At 39.9% G+C, this 22,234-nt stretch overlaps 2 protein-coding genes across 3 annotated transcripts; both read left to right on the top strand.

The window, feature by feature from the left end:
• Nucleotides 1-325: 325 nt before the first annotated feature.
• Nucleotides 326-5,983, top strand: vps51 (VPS51 subunit of GARP complex). Its single transcript, XM_039777571.1, has 12 exons — nt 326-393; nt 685-886; nt 1,166-1,295; nt 1,395-1,541; nt 1,636-1,855; nt 2,303-3,218; nt 3,319-3,534; nt 3,794-3,877; nt 3,983-4,117; nt 4,228-4,349; nt 4,838-4,925; nt 5,004-5,983. Exons 1-12 carry the CDS (start codon nt 335-337, stop codon nt 5,262-5,264), a joined length of 2,580 nt encoding a protein of 859 aa, XP_039633505.1. The 5' UTR covers nt 326-334; the 3' UTR covers nt 5,265-5,983.
• A 507-nt stretch (nt 5,984-6,490) lies between these two features.
• Nucleotides 6,491-20,832, top strand: tm7sf2 (transmembrane 7 superfamily member 2). Of its 2 annotated transcripts, none has more exons than XM_039777585.1 (11): nt 6,491-6,572; nt 7,632-7,714; nt 8,517-8,713; nt 11,641-11,695; nt 12,238-12,432; nt 14,135-14,238; nt 16,217-16,336; nt 16,527-16,695; nt 16,789-16,869; nt 17,050-17,172; nt 19,252-20,832. In XM_039777585.1, the coding sequence occupies exons 1-11, from the start codon at nt 6,520-6,522 to the stop codon at nt 19,410-19,412; spliced, it is 1,341 nt and encodes a 446-aa protein (XP_039633519.1). In that variant the 5' UTR covers nt 6,491-6,519; the 3' UTR covers nt 19,413-20,832. The 2 variants fall into 2 exon arrangements, with proteins under 2 accessions (XP_039633519.1, XP_039633520.1); XM_039777586.1 differs by lacking the exon at nt 6,491-6,572 and adding an exon at nt 6,635-6,691.
• Nucleotides 20,833-22,234: the final 1,402 nt, after the last annotated feature.

Below are 22,234 nucleotides of genomic sequence, written 5' to 3'. Positions count from 1 at the left end.
TGATCACTCCTTTGCAAATGATTTTATATGCTCCTAAAAACTTGTATTATAAATAACTAATTTGAAAAATGCCTGAAGCAAGTATTGTCCATGATACAATATATCTAATAGTGGTTTTGTCAGATTTTGAATCTTTGACCAATTAAATGTGTGTTTTTTTTTTTAAGATGAAGCCCATCAACTGTTTTTCTTTTTCTTTTAAGACATAAATATGTAATTAATGTGGCAGGATTTAGCTTCATTTTTAACTTTTTTAAATATTCATGCAAATGAAATAAGATTTTATTATTTTTACTTACTACATCATGCACACACGAGAAATTAAGGTTTTGGCATGGCATGCGCAGTAGTGCACTTCCGGACAGTCAGACCGAAGTACATTCCTAACATAAGGTGAGTAGTCAGTCCTCTTGACTAATCTACTCTTTGACGACGTAACACCGGATAGGCTACAAACTACAAACCCGGAAACGCTGACGTTTTCAAGTTTTCAAGCTAACGTTAGCTGTGTGTTATCTGGAGAAATATATATATATTTTTGAAGAGCAGACCGCTAATCTTAACACGAATATCAGTCACTGTGGAGCAAGAGGTTAACGTTTCAGGCAGTGGTTGTCAGGTTTCTGCTGCCAGCTGGACGCCCGTCATCTTTGTTTATCGTCATTTTATTTGTACATTTCTCAGCTGGCCGGTTTACAGTATGGAAGGTGAGGCGGACGGCTTGGTGCAGGTGTCGGAGGACTCCGGCAGGCCGCGGAGGGTGCACGGCATGCTGAAGCTCTACTACGGGATAAACAAGGAAGGAAAGGCCGCGGAGCAGGCGGAGTCCCTGGATCCCTGCGACATCAACGGGGCGCATTTTGACCCCGAGCTTTTCCTAAACAAGGTGAGGACCACTGCTGTCATGTGAACTGTTTCCACTGTGACGCAATTCACATTATAGCCTGCACTCTGCACAGTATGCTATTAACGCTGTGTCAATATCAGTGTTACTTGAAGCCAGGGGCGATTCTAGGATCAGACATTTAGGGGGGCTCAGCCCCTAATAAGAATGTGACAGGGATACAGTGCAGTTGTGAATAAGGCTGCTATGTGAATAACAGTGTCTGGAGTACTGTTTTTAAGTATTTCTGTGACCGTTTCGTGTTTTTGTGTCCAAATGCAGCTTAGAAGGGAGTGCTCTCTTGCAGAGTTGATGGACCAGGAGACCTGCATGGTCAAGCAGATCCGCTCTTTGGACAGTGACATGCAGACGCTGGTGTATGAAAACTACAACAAGTTCATATCTGCTACAGGTGAGAGAGTGTCTCACTCACTGTTGACTTACTGTTGAAATGTAGTCAGATTTTGTTGAATTGTGCTTATGTGGTTGGTTAAACCATCTTTTTTTCCAGACACAATAAGGAAGATGAAGAATGACTTCAAAAAGATGGAGGATGAAATGGATTGCCTGTCTGCTAACATGTCTGCAATCACTGAGTTCAGTGCTCGTATCAGTGGTACTCTTCAAGACCAGCACGCACAGATTACAAAACTCTCAGGTGAGACCCAAACTGGCAGTTTGTTTTCTTGAGTCAGTTGTGGAGACTTCATGGTGGTTATTTTCACATTTTGTCTTGTTGTGTTCCACGCCAGGGGTTCACACTCTGTTAAGGAAGCTGCAGTTTCTCTTTGAACTGCCTGCTAGATTAAATAAGTGTCTGGAGCTGCAGGCCTATGCTCAGGCAGTGAGATCCCATCGCCGTGCCCGCTGTGTGCTGCAGCAGTACAGCCACCTGCCCTCCTTCAAGGGAATTCAGGACGACTGCCATGCCATCATGGACAAGCTGGCACAGGAACTTCGACAGAAGTTCAGGTGGGAATCTCTCAACCTACATTCAGATTAGAGATGCCACTGTGAGGGAACATAACACTTGAGAGTCACGTGTACTGCTATCAAGAAATGTGACTGACAAGTGCACCCAGATTTTATGAACCAAAGAAATAAATTAGGATTCAATAAAGTGAAAATGAGAAACCCTCATTTTGTTCTTTCAGACTTTTGCCATTATTTTACCCTGATTTCACTTAAAGTAATATTGCACATTTTCTACATTGTATATTGCAGATATTCATGCTCAAGTCAATTAAGAATACATAATACAGATGTTTTGTCATTATTGAATGTTATTCTTGCCTGTACAAAAACTATTTGTATTTCAGTTTGAATTTTTTAAAATATTTAAAAATAGATTTATTTGTGTCTAATTGTTGCATTTCCTGTCCATCAACTATTTATATCTGTTTTGTTGTTGTCTTAAAGGGATGGTGGGTCAAGCGCGAAAGATTTATCAGAGTGTGTGGAGCTGCTGCTTCAGTTGGATGAGCCAGCGGAGGAGCTCTGTGATAAATTCCTGAGCCATGCACAGTCTCGACTTGAGTCGGACCTCCAGGGTCTGGAAGCAGAGATAAGACCATACCCATTTGCCTCGGCCGTGAAAGATGCTTCTGCACCCAGGTTGTCATCCGCTGCAGCCGCTGGATCTCCGACTGATAACTCCCCTAAAATGAGCACTGTACCTTCTCCCACCTCAAACACTGACATCCTGGAATTCATTGACCGAGGCTGCAATGAATTTGTCAGCAGCTTGTGTTTAGTAATTGCATCCTATCAAGAACTATTTATCAACCATGCTCAGACAGGTGAGCTTGCATCCAAAAATATTCCTCAGATGGCAAACGGTAAGCTGCAGGCCTTTGTGGGTGATCTGGCTGCTCGGTATTTCTCGCTGGTTGAGCGGAGGATACAAGAGGAGAAAGGGGTCGGAGATAACTCCCTCCTGGTCCGCGCGCTCGACCGCTTCCACCGCAGACTTCAGGCTGTGGCCAAACTGCTGCCAGGCTCTCCTGTGCCAAACCAGGGGACTGAGATTGTGATACGGGCAGCTACAGAGCGAGTCAAGCAATACCTCTCTGCCCTGCAGAGCTTCTACATGGACAGCTTGACAGACGTGAGGCAGGCCCTGGCGACACCTCGGCTCTCTGTGGTCAGTGCTTCAGGGGGTGGAGGCGGAGCTCTTCTAGGGGGTCCGGCCTCCAGCAGAGATGCTTCGAACAGCCTGCCAGAGCTGCTCTCCTCGCTGTCAGCCTCTATTCTCAATCAGATTAAGTCAGTGTTGGCATCAGTGCATCTCTTCACAGCTAAAGACATTGCATTCTCCAACAAGCCGTACTTCAAGGTATATAGCTTTTTCTGTTTATTTGCCAGTTAACACCATGCCCCAGAAAATCAGTCTCTAGTGAGAGTGACAGCTGTTTCTGTCTGTCTTCTCCTCGTAGGGTGAATTCTGCAGCCAGGGTGTACGTGAGAGCCTGGTGGTGAGCTTTATAAAGTTTGTGTGCCAGTCTTCTCGCCAGTTTTGTGAGAGCGCAGGAGACAAGGGAGGTTCGACTCCTCCAGCCCTTCTGTTGCTGCTGTCGCGCCTCTGCTTGGACTATGAAACCTCTACTATCTCTTACATACTCACTCTCACAGATGAACAGTTTCTTGTGCAGGTAAAGGCTTGTCACCTTATAAATGCAGCGGCATGCAAAAAGACCATATTACACTGTAAAATGACGGTATTTAATTTATTCAGATAGACGCTTGAATGTTGCGTTTTAGTGCATCAGTCCTGATAAATTACTACTAACTAATCTGTAATGTTTTTGAATGTATTTTTTAGACTCCTTAAAATTGACATATTATACTCCCAAAAGCTAAAAGTTTCACTGCCATCTAAATACAGGTCTTCTTCTTTTTGTACGTTCTCAGCACCACAGTCCCGTAACACCCGTCACAACTTTATGTACAGAAGCCAGAGAGGCAGCACAGAAACTGCTGAACCATTATGTAAAGGTAGGTTTCCACCTACAACATTCTCTGAGTGAAGAAAGTCATTGCTGCAGGAAAATAATAATGCATTCTTTTCTCACAAATTTGTATGTTTCGTTGCTTTTGCAGGTTCAGGGCCTGATTATCTCTCAAATGTTGCGAAAGAGCGTCGAAACACGAGACTGGGTTAACACCATCGAGCCACGAAACGTCCGCGCTGTGATGAAGAGAGTAGTAGAGGACACCACCTCGATTGACGTGCAGGTCACAGTCTACAATATCGACATCTGCGCCATGTCCTCAAGTCCACACATTATGTTTTCATCCCCATGTATGAGCAGGCTGTCTTATGAACCGTCTCTGCTCTGCCATAGGTTGGTCTTTTGTATGAAGAAGGTGTGAGGAAAGCACACAGCAGTGACTCCAGCAAAAGGACTTTCTCCGTCTACAGCAGCTCGAGGCAGCAAGCCCGCTATGCTGCCAGCTACACTCCAAGGTAAACAAGCTGCACATAGACTGGTGACGTGATGGAACAAAGTGTAGTCCTCCAGAGGTTTTTTGTTTTTTTCTTTTGGCAGCATTCTCATATATTCACAACATATCACACTCTGTCAGGGAGAGGATGAACGAATGAAGTCTTGCACTTCATGTAGGGAGTTTTTGTCTGATATGCAAGTATAATTTAGAATGGAAAATAAATAAATGTAAGCCATATCATGAAAGCTCTTGCCTAAATCTAAAGCCAAGATCCATCACTACTCACCTTTTGTAACTAATTATACATCTCTACAATTAATTATTGTGCATTGTTCTGTCCTTTTTAATGAGTGGCTTGGTAAGTGTGGCAGACATACAGACACAGGCAGCTAATCTGTATTATCTCCTTCACTTTTCCTCGTAACTGAGATGTCTTTAATCATCAGAATGAGTTCATTGTTCTAATTGTGGATTTACTTGAGTGGTTTGTCTTGTGTCTGCCTGCAGTGCGCCCATGGATACTAATCTACTGAGCAACATACACAAGCTGTTTTCTGAGAGGATTGACATCTTCAGCTCAGTGGAGTTCAACAAGGTAAGGGCAGGTCTTCGTTCAGCTGTAGTGTTGTCTTTAGTGAAAAACATCTCTCACACCCCTCATCCACTGTCCCAGGTCTCCGTGATAACAGGAATTATCAAAATCAGTTTAAAAACGTTCCTGGAGTGTGTCCGTCTGCGCACCTTTGGCCGTTACGGGCTGCAGCAGATCCAAGTTGACTGCCACTACCTGCAGATGTACCTGTGGCGGTTCGTCTCCGATGAGAACCTTGTACACTTCCTGCTGGATGAGATAGTGGGGAGCTCCGCCCACCGCTGCCTGGATCCCGCCCCGATGGAGCAGAGTGTGATCGAAGTCATCTGTGAACGGGGTTGAAGCTCAAAGTGCAGCACAGCCAGCTACTCTTCAAACACCATTGAATTGTGCATCTAAATGTAATCCTCTCTTTTACATAATTACTGTTGAATGTTAGAATGTAATGCTCCAGATTCAAATTACACTGAACAAATGGCATAGGCATGGCATTTTTAATACTGTAAGAATATTAATAAATCTTTCAACACTAAAGAAAATCAAACATTTGGCTATGTTGTTGAGAACATTGACTGACAGTGAATTTGGGATAGATTAACATTACATTCCATGCACAAAGTGCACATGAGCCTCTAGTACTTGGTTTTAATATTACAATAGCCATTTACAAACCATAGAATATGAGTAGAGATAACCCCTTTCATGTCCACTATCGGCAAAGCTAGAAAAAATTTAATTATCCATGATACAAGCAAAACCTTTTAGCACATGTTCACCTTGAAGGTAATGTGTTTAATGTGAATATGGAATATGAATGACGAAAGAGTAAAAGTTATGTCCCGCATGTATTAATACATTCTTTTAGGGCTCTTTTACTTAATAATTTGCAATCTGAATGTCCTTTGATTATGTAACCTGTGTCTAACACTAAAGTAACTACAGCAGATTAACTGTGTATCTTGAAGGTTAGTTGATTCTGTGTATATCTTCCACAGATAAACACTGTCTAGGAATGGTTGTGTGTATGTCTACAATAAAAGTGCATTAATGTAAGATTCAAATTGTGTTTTTCCTTTACAAAACCAGTTGAAACAGGCACATTAAAAAAAAAAATATATATACATATATATATATATATATATATGTATATGTATATATATGTATATATATGTATATATATGTATATATATATATGTATATATATATGTATATATATATATATATGTATATATATATGTATATATATATATATATATATATATATATATATATATATATATATATATATATGTATATATATATGTATATATATATATATATAGTTGCTGCCTCATTGTTGACGGACAGATTTTAGAAGTGGTTTAACTCAACAATGTAACACGATATTAATGTAATTCAGGTGTATTTCACAACGACTTCAGCCATTCCAATCCTCACTGTTGTATGCACTGTCGCCACCTTACGAGCTCATTTCATTGGCTAAGCCCTTTTCTCTCCACCCTCTTCTGATGACAGCGGAGCGATCTGATTGGCTGAGAGACACTTTCGTGCTTTTCAACGTGTTTCAGGGGTGTTTCCATCTGGGACTGCTGGATGGATGCATATTAGAATATCATTACAGTCCCAGCTGCACCTCCATGCTTTACACCGGTAAGACACTGCGTTTACTGTGCTATAAGACAAACAGCCTGTTGATCTTTACATACGCATTATTTTCTTTCTGCAAAGCCGTTGTTTCTCTCGCGCTCAGATCATTTTAGCATCGGCAGGTAATGGGACAGCAACTCAACGCCCTTTTGTCTCACGTTTCATAATAGAAATGTAGCTGCATGGACACACCGGTACTAACCTGAACTTTGCCTCGGTGGTTATGACAGCAGTCGCAATAATATAGTAATAACATCTAATTTAAAGTATGTTCCAGAATGGAAAAAACTGCTTAATTTGTCCATTTCTGATCAACTGTATTTAGAATTCCCTTGAAGGCAGCAAGTGTCTGCTCAAAGGGGGGAAGAATTGTGAATACGTATTTAGACTTTTAGTAAGTAAAAGTACATAAACACCAAATTTCTAAAAAGTATGACCAGCAATTGCAGCAAATGTAGCCTACTTAAAGTATCAAAAGTAAAAAAAAAAAAAAAAAAACTGAAAGTGGCAGAATGGCCCCATAAGCGTGTATTTATTAATGCATTAAACGGTACGCAGCATTTGGCTGTAGCTAGCTGCTTGAGTTAAGCTACTTTGAATTATTTTATAACCTGTAACACTTTCTTGTTCGTACAGTTTTGTAACTTCATGTAAATCCCGGCATAGCTTTGCACTCCAAACTGAGGAAGTCTAATTAGCCAGAGTGATTAAGAACAACTGTGTGATTTGTAAAAATGCATCATATTATACTGTGTGCAGTTTATCATATGTTTTGTATGTTAAATCAAAGTCACTGGTAACTGTAGCTGTTAGATAAACGCAGTGGAGTTAAAAAGTACATAGTAGCAGTACAAATACCTCCAGGTTGTACTTAAGTACAGAACTTGAGTAGATGTGCTCAGTTACCGCTGCTATTATCAAGGATGTTTAGCTTATGGTACAAATAAAAGTTCACCATCATCAGCAGGCTCTGTTACTCATTTTTACTAATTGCCATTACCATCTAATTACTATTTGTTTGTTCCTCAGATGTCTTTTTGACTGAAGTGTATGTTTTCACAGGAGACCAATAATGAAGGCAAACAGTCAAGCGCTCAAAAACAGATCCTCACATGACACCGAGAGGGAATTTGGAGGAACCCTGGGTGAGTCACAGCAGGACAGACCGCCTTACCCAAGACATTTTTTTCCCTTTATATAACCATGAACTCCACACTGTATAGACATTTTGCTATTACATTTGTTGCAGCTAAGCAGAAACAAACCCCAACATTTTCTTCATTCTATTCATGCACTCTTGTCACGTGTTCATGCTTCTTCTGTTTGCAAATTGTGAATGCTGAATTACATTTTTATTACATAACTATGTGCTGCTCACAGGAAATTCCGCCGGATGCATGTATTTTCGCTGATGTCCGTTACCTTCTTTGTGTTGAAATTTTAAACTCTGGTGGATTCATGAGGACTGTGGTTGACTGCTCCTCAGATCTCTGCAGGGTAAATTGAGAGAGCTAGCTAGCCTATCTGTCAAATCTTAGTTTTCTCTCGCACAACTATATTACAGCGGCTCCGTGCGGAGCTTAGCGTTGCCCATGACGATTGTGATTGGTGTAAAGAAGTTTTTCTCCCATCCCAGAATGCTGTGTGGACCAGCCAGACCCTCCTCCGCTCCACAGCGTGTGGATGGTCTGGCAAAGCGAGACTACACCCACGCTGTCTAGCTAATCTATTTTTTTTTTGCTACTACGCAGTTTTTCAACATGTTTAATTATTCACAGTTATCACACATTTGCTGCATAATCTAGTACATTACATAGTTTCACTGTGCTCCATTATTAAGTTTTCCCTGTGATGCTGCTTGACTTTTTTGTATCTTCATTGCTTTTGACTACAGCTCTGTAATGTCAGCCATGTCGTCATCTCACTTTTATCTGTAATATCTCTCAGGTGCCTTATGCATACCCATCTTTCTTCCGCTGACGGTGCTGTTCCTGATCTCTGTGAGTCGATCCCCTGAGGCCAGTGTGCTCCAGTTGCCCCCTCCCCTCCCCTCTACTGAGCAGCTGTGGGACCCTCTGGCCCTCGTGCTTCTTCTGGGTTGGATCGCTCTGCATGCCCTCCTCTATGTGATGCCATTAGGAAAGGTATGACACGTTCATTTCAGCCTGGCACAAGGATAAACTTACATGAAAACCCGCTGTGGTGATGAACACCAATAAGATGTGTCTGAAAAAATGTTTTAGGGCATATGGTGACTTTGATTATACAACCAACCATAGAAGCACCAGTTGTGTGTTAAAGTAACCCATGTGTACTCAATGATAAACATTGATTTATAAGAGCATGGTGTATGGTTTGGTGATAACTAACGAACAATAAATGAATGATTCCAAGCAAATGAACAGCAAATTAATTCACATTGTTGTTTTAACACTTAGGTTTTTCTACAGATTAACATGATAATTAGTGAGCTTGAGGGGCTTGTAGGTGGATTTTGTTACCTTTGAACAAAGCCAGGCAAGCTGTGTCCCCTGCTTCTATTATTTATGCTAATCTAAGCTATCTGGCTGCTGGCTGGAGCTTCATATTTAACAAACATGTGGGAGTGATATTGATCTTCATGACTCTGCAAGTAAGCAAATAAGCGTATATCCCAAAATGTCAAACAATTCTTTTAAAGACACACTCATGTTTAGCTGTGGCATGCTAAAATGTGTTGTTACAGGAGAACAAGTTAAAAAAGAGATCAAGTGTCATAAAGTCAACAAACTTCTTAGCAATGTTAGTAAGACAACATGGATTTAAATGTTTTAGGCTATACCAGACCAAGAGAGACTATAGCTGCAAAAATGAATTAAGCAAGGGTGCATCCAATTGTTATCACATTTACCCTTTCATGTAGTTGAGGGATATGTTATTTCTTCTCCTTCGTCTTTACACATGATAACAGGTTTTTTATGTAATGCTTACAAGTGGGAGACAATTGATGATGATGATTATGATGATGCATTTGATTTATTTAGCACTTTTTTAAACACTCAAAGACACTTTACAAAGTTTTTAAAAGGAAATACACATACTACGAAAATTCACACACTAAAATACACACATTAATTGATAATGTTTTTGGTGACTTTCATATATTTACCACAACCATGATATACAGTGCCTTGCGAAAGTATTCGGCCCCCTTGAACGTTTCGACCTTTTGCCACATTTCAGGCCTCAAACATAAAGATATAAAACTGTAATTTTTTGTGAAGAATCAACAACAAGTGGGTCCCAATTATGAAGTGGAACGAAATTCATTGGCTATTTCAAACTTTTTTAACAAATAAAAACTGAAAAAGTGGTAGGTGCAAAATTATTCCGCTTTATTTTCAGTGCGCGCAAACTCTCTCCAGAAGTTCAGTGAGGATGTCTGAATGATCCAATGTTGACCTAAATGACTAATGATGATAAATAGAATCCAGCTGTGTGTAATCAAGTCTCCGTATAAATGCACCTGCTCTGTGATAGTCTTAGAGGTCCGTGTAAAGCGCAGAGAGCATCATGAAGAACAAGGAACACACCAGGCAGGTCCGAGATACTGTTGTGGAGAGTTTAAAGCCGGATTTGGATACAAAAAGATTTCCCAAGCTTTAAACATCCCAAGGAGCACTGTGCAAGCGATAATATTGAAATGGAAGGAGTATCAGACCACTACAAATCTACGAAGCCCGGCCCGTCCCTCTAAACTTTCAGCTCATACAATGAGAAGACTGATCAGAGATGCAGCCAAGAGGCCCATGATCACTCTGGATGAACTGCAGAGATCTACAGCTGAGGCGGGAGACTCTGTCCATAGGACAACAATCAGTCGTTATACTGCACAAATCTGGCCTTTATGGAAGAGTGGCAAGAAGAAAGCCATTTCTTAAAGATATCCATAAAAGTGTCGTTTAAAGTTTGCCAAAAGCCACCTGGGAGACACACCAAACATGTGGAAGAAGGTGCTGTGGTCAGATGAAACCAAAATCGAACTTTTGGCAACAATGCAAAACGTTATGTTTGGCGTAAAAGCAACACAGCTCATCACCCTGAACACACCATCCCCACTGTCAAACATGGTGGTGGCAGCATCACGGTTTGGGCCTGCTTTTCTTCAGCAGGGACAGGAAGATGGTTAAAATTGATGGGAAGATGGATGGAGCCAAATACAGGACCATTCTGGAAGAAAACCTGATGGAGTCTGCAAAAGACCTGAGACTGGGACGGAGATTTGTCTTCCAACAAGACAATGATCCAAAACATAAAGCAAAATCTACAATGGAATGGTTCACAAATAAACATATCCAGGTGTTAGAATGGCCAAGTCAAAGTCCAGACCTGAATCCAATCGAGAATCTGTGGAAAGAACTGAAAACTACTGTTCACAAACGCTCTCCATCCAACCTCACTGAGCTCGAGCTGTTTTGCAAGGAGGAATGGGCAAAAATGTCAGTCTCGATGTGCAAAACTGATAGAGACATACCCCAAGCGACTTACAGCTGTAATCGCAGCAAAAGGTGGCGCTACAAAGTATTAACTTAAGGGGGCTGAATAATTTTGCACGCCCAATATTTCAGTTTTTTATTTGTTTAAAAGGTTTGAAATATCCAATAAATTTCGTTCCACTTCATGATTGTGTCCCACTTGTTGTTGATTCTTCACAAAAAATTACAGTTTTATATCTTTATGTTTGAGGCCTGAAATGTGGCAAAAGGTCGAAAAGTTCAAGGGGGCCGAATACTTTCGCAAGGCACTGTATACTGATATGGGAAAATATTCTTGCTAAGGTAGTAACCTAACTTACCTACCTAACCTTAGCATGACAGTATATTATATGTATTATACCTATATGTACATGAATTGAACAGTTTTGATTAGTTGACTTTCAACCCAAATATGCGCTGCTAGCAGAGTTATAAGATAAGACTTTATTGATCCCCTTAGGGAAACATTTTATATGCTTTGACTGAGCTTATGTTAGTCTGTTGTTACAGAATGTGTTTCATGTGTTGAGAATCAAAATGAGTGTATTTCCCTGCAGGTGTCTGAAGGATTAGTGCTGAGGGATGGAACACGTCTCAAGTACCCCATAAATGGTATTGATATTACTGATCATTAAAAACATGACAGACTTGCAACACATATGTTTTGTTTTTATGATTATTTATTTATTGAGGATTTAATATGCATATATTAAAGGCTCAGTTTGAATCTCTTAGTCATATTTTAAGTGTGATTTTTCTTCAATGTTGTTGACCAACAACTAGCTTTGTTTTTACTTTGAGTAATGGAGGATAATTGTGCTCCATAACATTAATGTCTAAATATTGTAGTACTATAAAGTGAGTAGTAGTAGTATTACAGCTGTAATATTTCAAAGTTAGGCTAAAGTTCTATACAAGTTTTCACTGCAGTGAAATGCACCTGCTGTGACTTTTATTTTTAGAAAAAAAAAATCTTTTGGTTTAACCTCCACACTTTCTGACTGATCTGACCTTCAGCTAAAGTTTACTTAAGTTACCCAATCTGAAGTTCCATCTCTTCCAAATTTAACCTTTTTTAATACCAGCCTGTGTCCGTCTGCTTGTCTCTTTCCCTGGAGCAACAACATTAAGCTTTGTTTGTTTCTCTCCCCCAGGTTTTCACAGCCTGTGCATCAGCGGTGTGTTGCTGATGTTGTTAGTGGGGCTCGGGGCTCCTCTGGGGTGTCTGTTTGAGCTGCTGGTGCCTCTGGCAGTGTGTGCAATAGCAGTGTCATTCCTGTTCTCCGTCTACCTCTATATCCGCTCCTTTTGGGTTCCTTCTCATGCTCTCGCTTTGGGGGGCAACACAGGTGAGATTCATCATCACGTTCAAAATACTATTTTAAAACAGTAACTGGTGAAGTACTGTGCATTTGTAGGCAACTTGTATTGTTTGGTGGAGGAGTTTTAGTATTCCTGTGGGTAATTATCTAACAGCCAAGCTCTTCAGGAGCCTGCAGGCATCAAGTGAACACTCTTTCGAGTAAGCTGACCCTGCTACACTGGCTACGCTATGTGCTCAGCTGCATCTGCAGGCAGACACCTGAGTGCATCCAGAATGGTGATTCAGCTTCTGCTCGCCGATGGTTACGCTGATCCCAGTTTGAGAAAAGACAAAAGGAGCAAGGCTACAACATCATGTTGTCTCCAGTGCCATGCTATAAAGTCAAACGTATTGGGGATTCAGTTAACGTGAAATTAATGTAATTAACATGTAAAATAGGCACACGCATGTATGATTAACACTAGTCTCTGCTGCTGCAAAATAGCCTTGGCAAGGAAATTGTTTTAGTGGAACATGTACGTTCAAAGGTTGTTTTAGTCGTGCAACATAAAACTCAGATTGGACAAATAGTTAGCTGTCTGGATTTACCGTGCAGAGATCTGAGGAGCAGTTAAATCCACCCGAGTTTAGAATGCCAACACAAAGAAAGCGGAAGGTGAGGGACATGCGGCCAAAAATGTGGGCATCCGGCAGCTTCCGATGGCACCGGAACTATCCTGTAAATGAAACGTCGTCGGTATAGACTAGATTTACACAGAACGTAGGTTACAAAAAGCAACAACAAAAATTTAAGCCAGTGGCTAAAGAGATGCATGGAAAACTAGATGCAACGTATCTCTTTTAGCCATGCTAGCTGCAAAAAAAACCTGTAAAACTAACAACATTCTCAACTGCCTCAGCTGTACTCAGTTAGTGCCAATTAGCCAAATTAGATAGCATGAAAACATATAAAAAAAAACATTAACATGTTAGTATTCATTGTGACCATGTTAACATGCTGGCGTTAGCATTTAGCTCAAAGCCCCACTGTGCCTAAGTGCAGCCTCACAGAGCTGCTAGCGTGGCCGTGTAGACTCTTCTTTTTTCGTTTTTGTCAAATGAAACAAAATAGAAACACAGTAGCTTCAGTTGACCTGAAGCTCTCAGTCCACCATTACTGTTCCTCTGTGTACAGTATCTATAAGCAGCCCAAAGCGAACAAAAGCAAAAAGCAACACATTCATGCTTCTTTTCTGGGTGTCTGAAAATTTTAGAAAATTGCTGACAATAACTGAAAGAAAGCCGAGACGGGCAGCTGGAATGTGGCTACATACAGAAACACTTCTGATGCACTGGATTGAACATCACAGATCAACATAGGCAGACATTTTACCTGGACCTTTAAACTCACACATCTAGTAAATGGAATGCAGCCATCAATTAATATTGGTGCTTGCAGCTGTGCTTTTCTACTGTGATATATCAAAATGGCTGCTGTGAAAAATGCACATCAAAATGACAGTGGATTCATCAATTTAATAGTCCTAAAAAGCTTTTGACTGCAAACAGGTTTCAGCTAATTGCTTATTAATTGACTGCTAATAGATTATTGAAAAGGTTGCTGATGAAGTCAATAACGTGAACTTAGACTTAGATAACCTGTATATACTGTACCTGCAGACACTGAAAGCACAATTTTTGTAATAATGTTGATTATTTTAATGCATTCATCCCTCTGTCCTGTCTAGGAAATCCCCTGTATGACTTCTTCATCGGTCGGGAGCTAAACCCCCGGATTGCAAAGTTTGACCTTAAATATTTCTGTGAGCTCAGACCGGGTCTGATTGGCTGGGTGAGTTAACCTGCAGGAGTAAACGATCAATTCACTTTCAAAACCATCCATTTTTAAAACTTCTACATCCAGACATTGATTAAAATGTCTGTTACATTTCTGTTATGTTATATATTGTTATATTGTTATATACATATATACTGTATTTTGTGGTAAAATAATTGGGAAACTGCCTCTGACCAAGTGCAAAGAGCTAACATACAAAGAGCAAGTAATGCAGTTAAACAATATAATTTAATTTAAAGGAAAAGTTGTGACATGTGGATTTTACTACTTAAAACAAAATATGTTTGTGATCTTTCACTTTATTTATAAGTCTGAATAATTTAAAGTGCTTATATTATGCTCATTATCAGGTTCATAATTGTATTTAGAGGTTATATCAAAATAGGTTTACCTGGTTTAATTTTCAACAAACACCATATATTTGTTGTACTACACATTGCTGCAGCTCCTTTTTTCAACTTGTGTGTTGAGCTCTCTGTTTTAGCTACAGAGTGAGGGATCTCACTTCTGTACCTTCTTTGTTGGGAGTCACACATGCACAGTACCTAGGTAAGGACTACTAGCCAGTCAGGAGCAGATTATGAGGGTGTTTTCTATTGGCGATGGTAAGTGCCTTTGGGCTTTTTCATTTTGTAAACCTATAACATGCACAAAAAAGATATATAACACAATAAAGGAAAGGGAAAAAGCCAAAAAGCATAATATGAGCACTTTAAGATGCACCCATTTAATATTATTTAACACTGATGGTGATCTCTGTAAAGAGCCCCAAAAGACCAACAGATGGCGATGTTGCTCTCCCCTGATCTTCCATAACCATTTGCTGTTTGAGAGTTTGACACATTCAGAATCAGAAACCTTTTCTCCCAGATGACCTGACACAGTGAGATATTTGATGGTCATCTGTTTCTGAGTCATCAGACCAAATGAGATAACATATAGAAATTCCAGTGAGATTTTTAAATTAGAAAAAGATTCCTAAAATTACGGTTCTCTTTGTTTTCACCAGTCACAAAAACAACATAGAGACGATAGTAGAGACAGGCGAGTCATACTGGAAATGTCAATATAATGAGTGCCTTATTTACATTTTTTTCTCTGTACCTACAGTATTAACAGTAAAATCTTTGCACATCTCAATGTTCAAAAGCCAGGTGCGTAGGAGAGGACAGAAACAGCTCCCACCGACTGGCTACAGACAGTGTGTGGGAGATTAATGCTTCCTGTTGAATGTTTAAACTATGTACTTTTAACTTTTAACATCTTGCAATTGCTGATAATGACATTTAAAGGGCTCAGTCTCCTTAATAATTAAATGTTTATTTGGATATACATAAAGTTCATAGTCTTTAGGAGCTCAGTTAAGGTTCCATTCCTCTTTATAAATAGAGTATTACATGTTAAGTCTCCCCACATTTAGATTTGTTATCTAGGCATGTGTGATATTAGACCCCCTTCAGTAGCACGGATGGAAAGATTAGTCATTACATTCTGCATACGGTATGGTGGTCAAAAGCTCATAGAGAGAACAACTTGTCATTATTTAAATGAAATGTAAAACATATTTTACAATACTGTAAAGTAAACAGGATCCAATTTAACTGCTATTATTAGTGAGCTCTCCATGACAGTGAGTTGAGTAGTGATTGCATCATAAAAGATAGACAATTTATGGTAGAGCTGTTGTATTGGATTGCATTAGATTATATACTGTAGATGTACCTAACACTGACAGTTTTTTGTCTGTGGAATGTATGCAAGCGCTGTGGTTTTGTCCGCGGTGGTTTCCGTTTCTGTGTCAGTCTCATTGATTATTGGGTGTTTGAGTTCACCTGACAGTGACTTTTTGTAGTTCTGATCCAATTAATCACATACAGAATTCGTCAGCCAATACTTGGGAGCAGCAGGTGAAAAATGTCGCCTAACTTAGTGATGTTAATCGGTATTCACTTGACCTGTTTGTTTACCTCAGGTGGTCATAAACCTTGGCATGCTGATGAAGGAGGTGGAGCTTCGAGGTTCCCCGTCGCTCGCCATGATGCTGGTCAACAGTTTCCAGCTGCTGTATGTGGCAGATGCTCTGTGGAATGAGGTGAGGGCTCAACAGAGTCAGAGATAAAGAATATGCTAAGGAATGTAGATCCTAATGTCATACATCATAATTAAGTCCTGCAAACGTTTAAAAAGTGGCACACCTAGAAGACTACTTAGAGAGATCTTTGTAAATATTATTATTTTATTTTTTCCCCCACTTAATCACATGCACTGTTGTGTTATAACAGGAGGCTGTTCTGACAACCATGGACATTGTGCATGATGGTTTTGGCTTCATGCTGGTCTTTGGGGACCTGGCCTGGGTTCCCTTCACATACGGCCTGCAGGCTGCCTTCTTGGTTGTGCACCCACAGGCCCTAAGTTCACTCGGAGCAGCAACTATAATAACACTGAATGGTAATCATGTGCAAGCTCTTGTTCCTCAGGCTGTAATATGTTGTGTGTCATGGTTAAAGATGGCGATGTTAAGATTTTTCTCTTTGCCATCAGGTATCGGATATTATGTTTTCAGAAAATCCAACTCACAGAAGAACCAGTTCAGAAGAGACCCTACACACCCAAGTGTTGCAAGTCAGTCATTTTTAGTGTGTGTTCTCTTAATCAAGACAAGTACTCTAACTTCTCTTTGACATCTTAAATCTAATTATGTAACTCAACTCCTGCTGTATATATCAGAACGAAGTGCGTGTTGATCTCTGAAGTGGCTTGCACTTTCTGCACTCAGAAATATCTATGTTTTTTCCCTTGCAGGACTAGAGACCATCGCCACAGCAACAGGGAAACGGCTGCTTGTGTCTGGCTGGTGGGGTCTCGTTCGTCATCCCAACTACTTCGGTGACCTCCTCATGGCCCTGGCGTGGTCTCTGCCGTGTGGTAAGACAGCTTAAAAGCCTTGTTTCGCGTGCAGGCCACACTGATGTAACACAATCCCTTTGAGTGAGAGTCTTTGTTAGAACATGTGGATGAACTCATAGACAAGAGTGTCCGGCAGAGCATTTAATTGTGTCCAGCCATATTTATCATTAGAAACAAAAATAGATGTGTTGGTGTTTTTAATGACATGATCTAAAACACATGAAAACACAATTTAAAAAAAAGTGTAGCTCTGTTTGGATCCTACTGTCACAACTCTGCATCTGTACAGTGGGTGGACAAAATAACAGAAACAACTTAGAATACAATCCAGTAGCCCTGCAGTAAAGCTAGGTGAAGCTGAAAATGTTCACTTTTTGCTGAGACTGTCAGATGTGTTGATTTATCTAAATGATAATTTTAAAGGTTTTACGTACAGCACATATTCAGTGATTTCATCTTTTTGTCAATTTCTTAACTAATACAGCTTTCCCAATGAACCTTGTTAGGGCTGAATGCCTTTATTAATCAATACTTTTGCTGATACATTGCATACTTATACTTTGTGTACAAATCCCTGTTTTATTAAACAAAAGGGCTCAAGTTCTCAAATGATACAGTACATGTTGTGCAGCTTATCAAAAACCTTTGATTTAAACCTGCAATAATTGATTTTATAAGCCACTTGGGGGCAGCAGAAATTGAAGATCATAATGATCTGTAGGTTTGTCCCTTCCATATACAATATTGATTTTACAGCTGCCTTAAATCAGGAACTGCGTGACCAAAATAAGGCAAACTAAATTACAAATCTAACTAGGCATTCAATGCTTACTTTCAGTAACTGACAGTTTCTGATTCTCTGTGCTATCTAGGCATTTCGGTAGCTACTAAAAGTATTGTATTTCCTTCCTGTCCTTTACATAGATACATTAGATAGCTATACGGTGTTTGCCACTGATGCGGAAGCCATAAAGGCTGCAACAATGTGTTCTCTTTGTTCCTCCGTCAGCTGCCTTATGTTCCCTTTAGAAATTCACTTCCTAAAATGGTGACTGTTAGACACATTCTGCTCATTGGTATTCAAACTTTATGTGACTCAGTTGTGTAGCTGCCTTAGTAATTGAGATGTACTGTAATGTCTGCCTTAATTGCTGCTGCAAAAGTCACAAACTGTTAAATTATGCACACAAAACAAAGAAATCACGACAACACATTCCAGACTGTCAAAGAGGAACAGTGGTCACATTCAGACCCCACTTAAAAAAATTACCATTAAGGCGGATCAACACTTGGAACGTTATAAGCATAATCAAAGTGGTAATTACTTCAGGGTTCTTGTAAAGTACAGATTTAAAAGGAAAAATGTACAGCTATTTGCAGAGGAGGATTAACACTTGATTACAGCTTGTTTGATGTCATTCACATCATGAACAATGATATCAGTAGTAAAAGAAGGTGTCTGTTTTTCTCTGCTTTGATGATCATGATAATAATAATAATAATTTATTTTGTGACAAGTGCTTCACACAATAAACATTTGTACAAACCAGTAGGATCAAAAACAGAAAATAAACAAGCAAAAACAAATACAATACCAATGAAGGTAAAACATGAGACAAAAGCGAGTTGTGTGTCTTTAGCTGCTTTCCTTAAGACTGCAGAATGTAAGTTAATAGGAAGGGCGTTCCACAGAGTCTGAGCTACCACTTCAAAGGAACGGTCACCTTTAGTTTTCAAACGAGTACGTGGGACCAGCAGTAATCCCTGGTTAGAAGACCTGAGGGACCTGTTAGTAGTGTACGGAGGGAGCAGGTCAGAGATATAAACAGGTACCTGACCATGCAGTGCTTTATATGTAGGAACAAGAACTTTGAATTGGATCCTGAACTTGATCGGAAGCCAATGTAACAAGGATAAAACAGGAATGATGTGCAACATCCTGCTGGACCTGGTCAGCAGCCTTGCAGAAGAGTTCTGGACCAGTTGTAGACGGTCCTGGGACAACTTGGTTATGTTACTGTAAATATGTTACAGTTTTCTTTGACACAATGTTGTTTCCTCCTGCTTACAGTCTATGTATGCTTGTCTTTTCTTTAGGATTCTCACATATTCTGCCTTACTTCTATGTCATATATTTCACCGTCTTGCTGATTCACCGAGAGGCCCGTGACGAGAGACAGTGTAGGGCCAAATACGGACTGGCGTGGGACACCTACTGTCGCCGTGTCCCTTACAGGATCTTCCCTTATATCTACTGAACAGGAAAGCAGATGGGTGGAAAGGGACCTAAACTGTCTCACAATATCCTTGGGACTCTTCAAGTCCAAACTTGGCAATAACTTGAAAAGAAGTCCATTTTCAGTTAAACAGACCACAAATAATATCTGGTGCTGTTACTGGGAATCTACTGGGAGCTCCCAATTGTAATCAGCCTTGATTTGTCAGGCTGCGGTTCACTTACAAAATGGTGTATAATGGATCAATATTTCTAATTCATTGAATTTTGACTTTGAAACCTCACAGGAGTCTAATATAGGTACAGTCAGTCTTCAGACACTTGTCTCTTGTTCAGCTAAAAACATTCCATCATAAAAGGCTAAAGCTGTAGTACGTCTGAAAACAGTCTTGGCCTTGTGATTCTTTATCTCATAAAAATGAGAATGAGTATTTTTACCATCCTTGTATTTTTACAATGTCTGCTTTTTTTAAGTGTGTGTATCTGTGAAATACATTTCAAATAAACAAAACATAAAACAAATAGACAGAGAGTGAATCTCACAATGATATTGTGTTGATATGGGGGAGCTCAAATGTTTGTATGAAAATTTAAATCTGTGCCTTTTTTATTAAGCCTGTGAAGATGGCAGCTAATAGATGTGTCAGTTTTAATAACCTTTCCCAACCTGTTATCATCGTCCTGTTAAAATGGATTCTCTTTCCAGCTTTCAGGCCTCAATAGCACAAGTTCTCTGAGTCTCTGGGCTATTCTCTCATGGCTTCAGCTTGAATACGCTCTGTTCCAAAATACTTTGTAGGGACAAAAAGTACATGGGTTGTAAATGTCAGTCTGACTCAGGGGCTCCTGAAAAATAGCCACAGTCATCATTCAAGCGTTGCTCTTTCTTGAAGCGTTGAATCAGCATGTTGATTCACTGTGGCAGGTGTTTGTATTGTTAACGGACTGGTGCATCACCTTGAAGAAAGTTTTTTTGAATGGGTGCTTACTAAGTAGTAAATCTTCCATGATGTGATGTTATTATGGCCATGCAACTTGGTTCACGTGGCATTTTAAATGGAGTTTGGCTGTTTATTGCCCTATTTAAACATATTTAGGCCTCTATTCTATTAACAGGCAATGAAAGAAACAATTACATTTCCAATTATAAATCACTTTTTCATTTACACTGCAAATAATATTTCTCTCACATTGCAGTGAGGTGTGCACATACAGATGATAGAGCTCTTTCCTGATGCGCACCTTCATTTGTTTTTTACCTTTTAATCCTATTTACAGTACAGCTGCCCCTGGCCTTGCCTACACAGCACTCAAGCTATTCTGTGTTGTTTTTCATACGCTAAGTGCTAATTAGAAATGTGCTTGTACTGTATAATGCCATGGTTGTCTACGTGGTGGCTGGATTCATGCTGAATAATACATAATATTCTATTTTTTGGGGGGATATGTGTGTACTATTTGTTTTTATTTTCCCCTGATTCTGGTCATTTTATTGCTCTTGGACCACTTTATTATTGTATTAAGAACATTGTTATTCTTATATGAGATTATTTGAATGTTAAATTAGTTAAAACAAAAGTTTTATACTGCACTGAACTTTATTCTGTATTTTATATATCTATATACTGTATGTGGTACCTTGCAATGTCATTCCAATCTTTAGCGCGTAACTTTTTGATATTAATGAACGTCTGTTGCATTCATGCCATTGCCAAATGAGCTGCTACAAAGCTAATTCAGACTATCATCTCCACACAACCCTCTCTGTATTTCTCAGTATGGCTATGTTCAGAAGATTGTGGCGTACGGTGATTTTCCCGCGCAGAAACTCCAGTGAAGATAATTACCTCTTCTGAAGAGTTCACCATGTTTCACATCTGTTACAGAGTTAAAAAAAAAAAAAAAACTGGTCATCTATGGCCAAAGGAGAGCAGAGGTCCTGACACTGGCTGAGTGTTGGGTGTGGGGGGTGCAGTCGTACCTGATCCAGCGCTAGCCATTTGTGAACAGTACCACAATGCTTTATTATAAATAAGTTTTAATGGGTTTAGGTTAGAATTATTGTCCATCGGCATAGGTAAAAAAAGAGGAAAAGAAAAATAAGGTTGTATCTGTATCTTAAAGGTGCTGTAGCCTACTCAAAGTGGGATTTCCTCCAGGGGGCTCTCAAAGAGAGTCCCCCAATAGGTGAAATATCTGCGTCTTTACTTGCTAACATGCACACGCTGCCGGACCGGTAACAAAGAACAGAGAAACTTGGACACAACACACACACAGAGTTTGACCTTATTCTCTGCTCAGGACACCATTACTCTACTATATCTTTTTTTTTTTAAGATTATTTTTTGGGGCATTTTTGGCCTTTATTTTTGACAGGACAGCTGAAGACATGAAAGGGGAGAGAAAGGGAGAATCACATGCAGCAAAGGGCCGCAGGTCGAAGACGAACCCAGGCCCCCTGCGTCGAGGAGTAAACCTCTATATATGGGCGCCCGCTCTACCAACTGAGCTATCTGGGCACCCTACTCTACCATATCTTTACATAGCAAATATTTGTTTGCCGCTATATTAATGATCTGAATGTAAAGTACAGCCCCTTTAATCGCCAGCACGCTAAGGGTCCCAAATCAAACACACCCAGCAGGTGCATGCTAGACACTAAGGAACTTTTACCCTCAGTGAGGTGATGAGGCTTTTCTGTTTGTGACTGTTAATCTCTGTCCCAGTTGTGATGAAGGGTCTCTTTCAGCTCAAAGTGTTTGAGCTCAGTGTGACAGAGAGACTGAGTGGAGAAGTTTTTTACTTGGTGTTGCCCAAAGTTATAAAGATCTTTCAAGTGTTGCG

The sequence above is a fragment of the Perca fluviatilis genome, chromosome 16 (assembly GCF_010015445.1).
Source record: "Perca fluviatilis chromosome 16, GENO_Pfluv_1.0, whole genome shotgun sequence".
NCBI lineage: Eukaryota > Metazoa > Chordata > Actinopteri > Perciformes > Percidae > Perca > Perca fluviatilis.
Note: the sequence above shows the minus strand (reverse complement) of the source record. Positions and strands in the feature narration are given on the sequence as shown.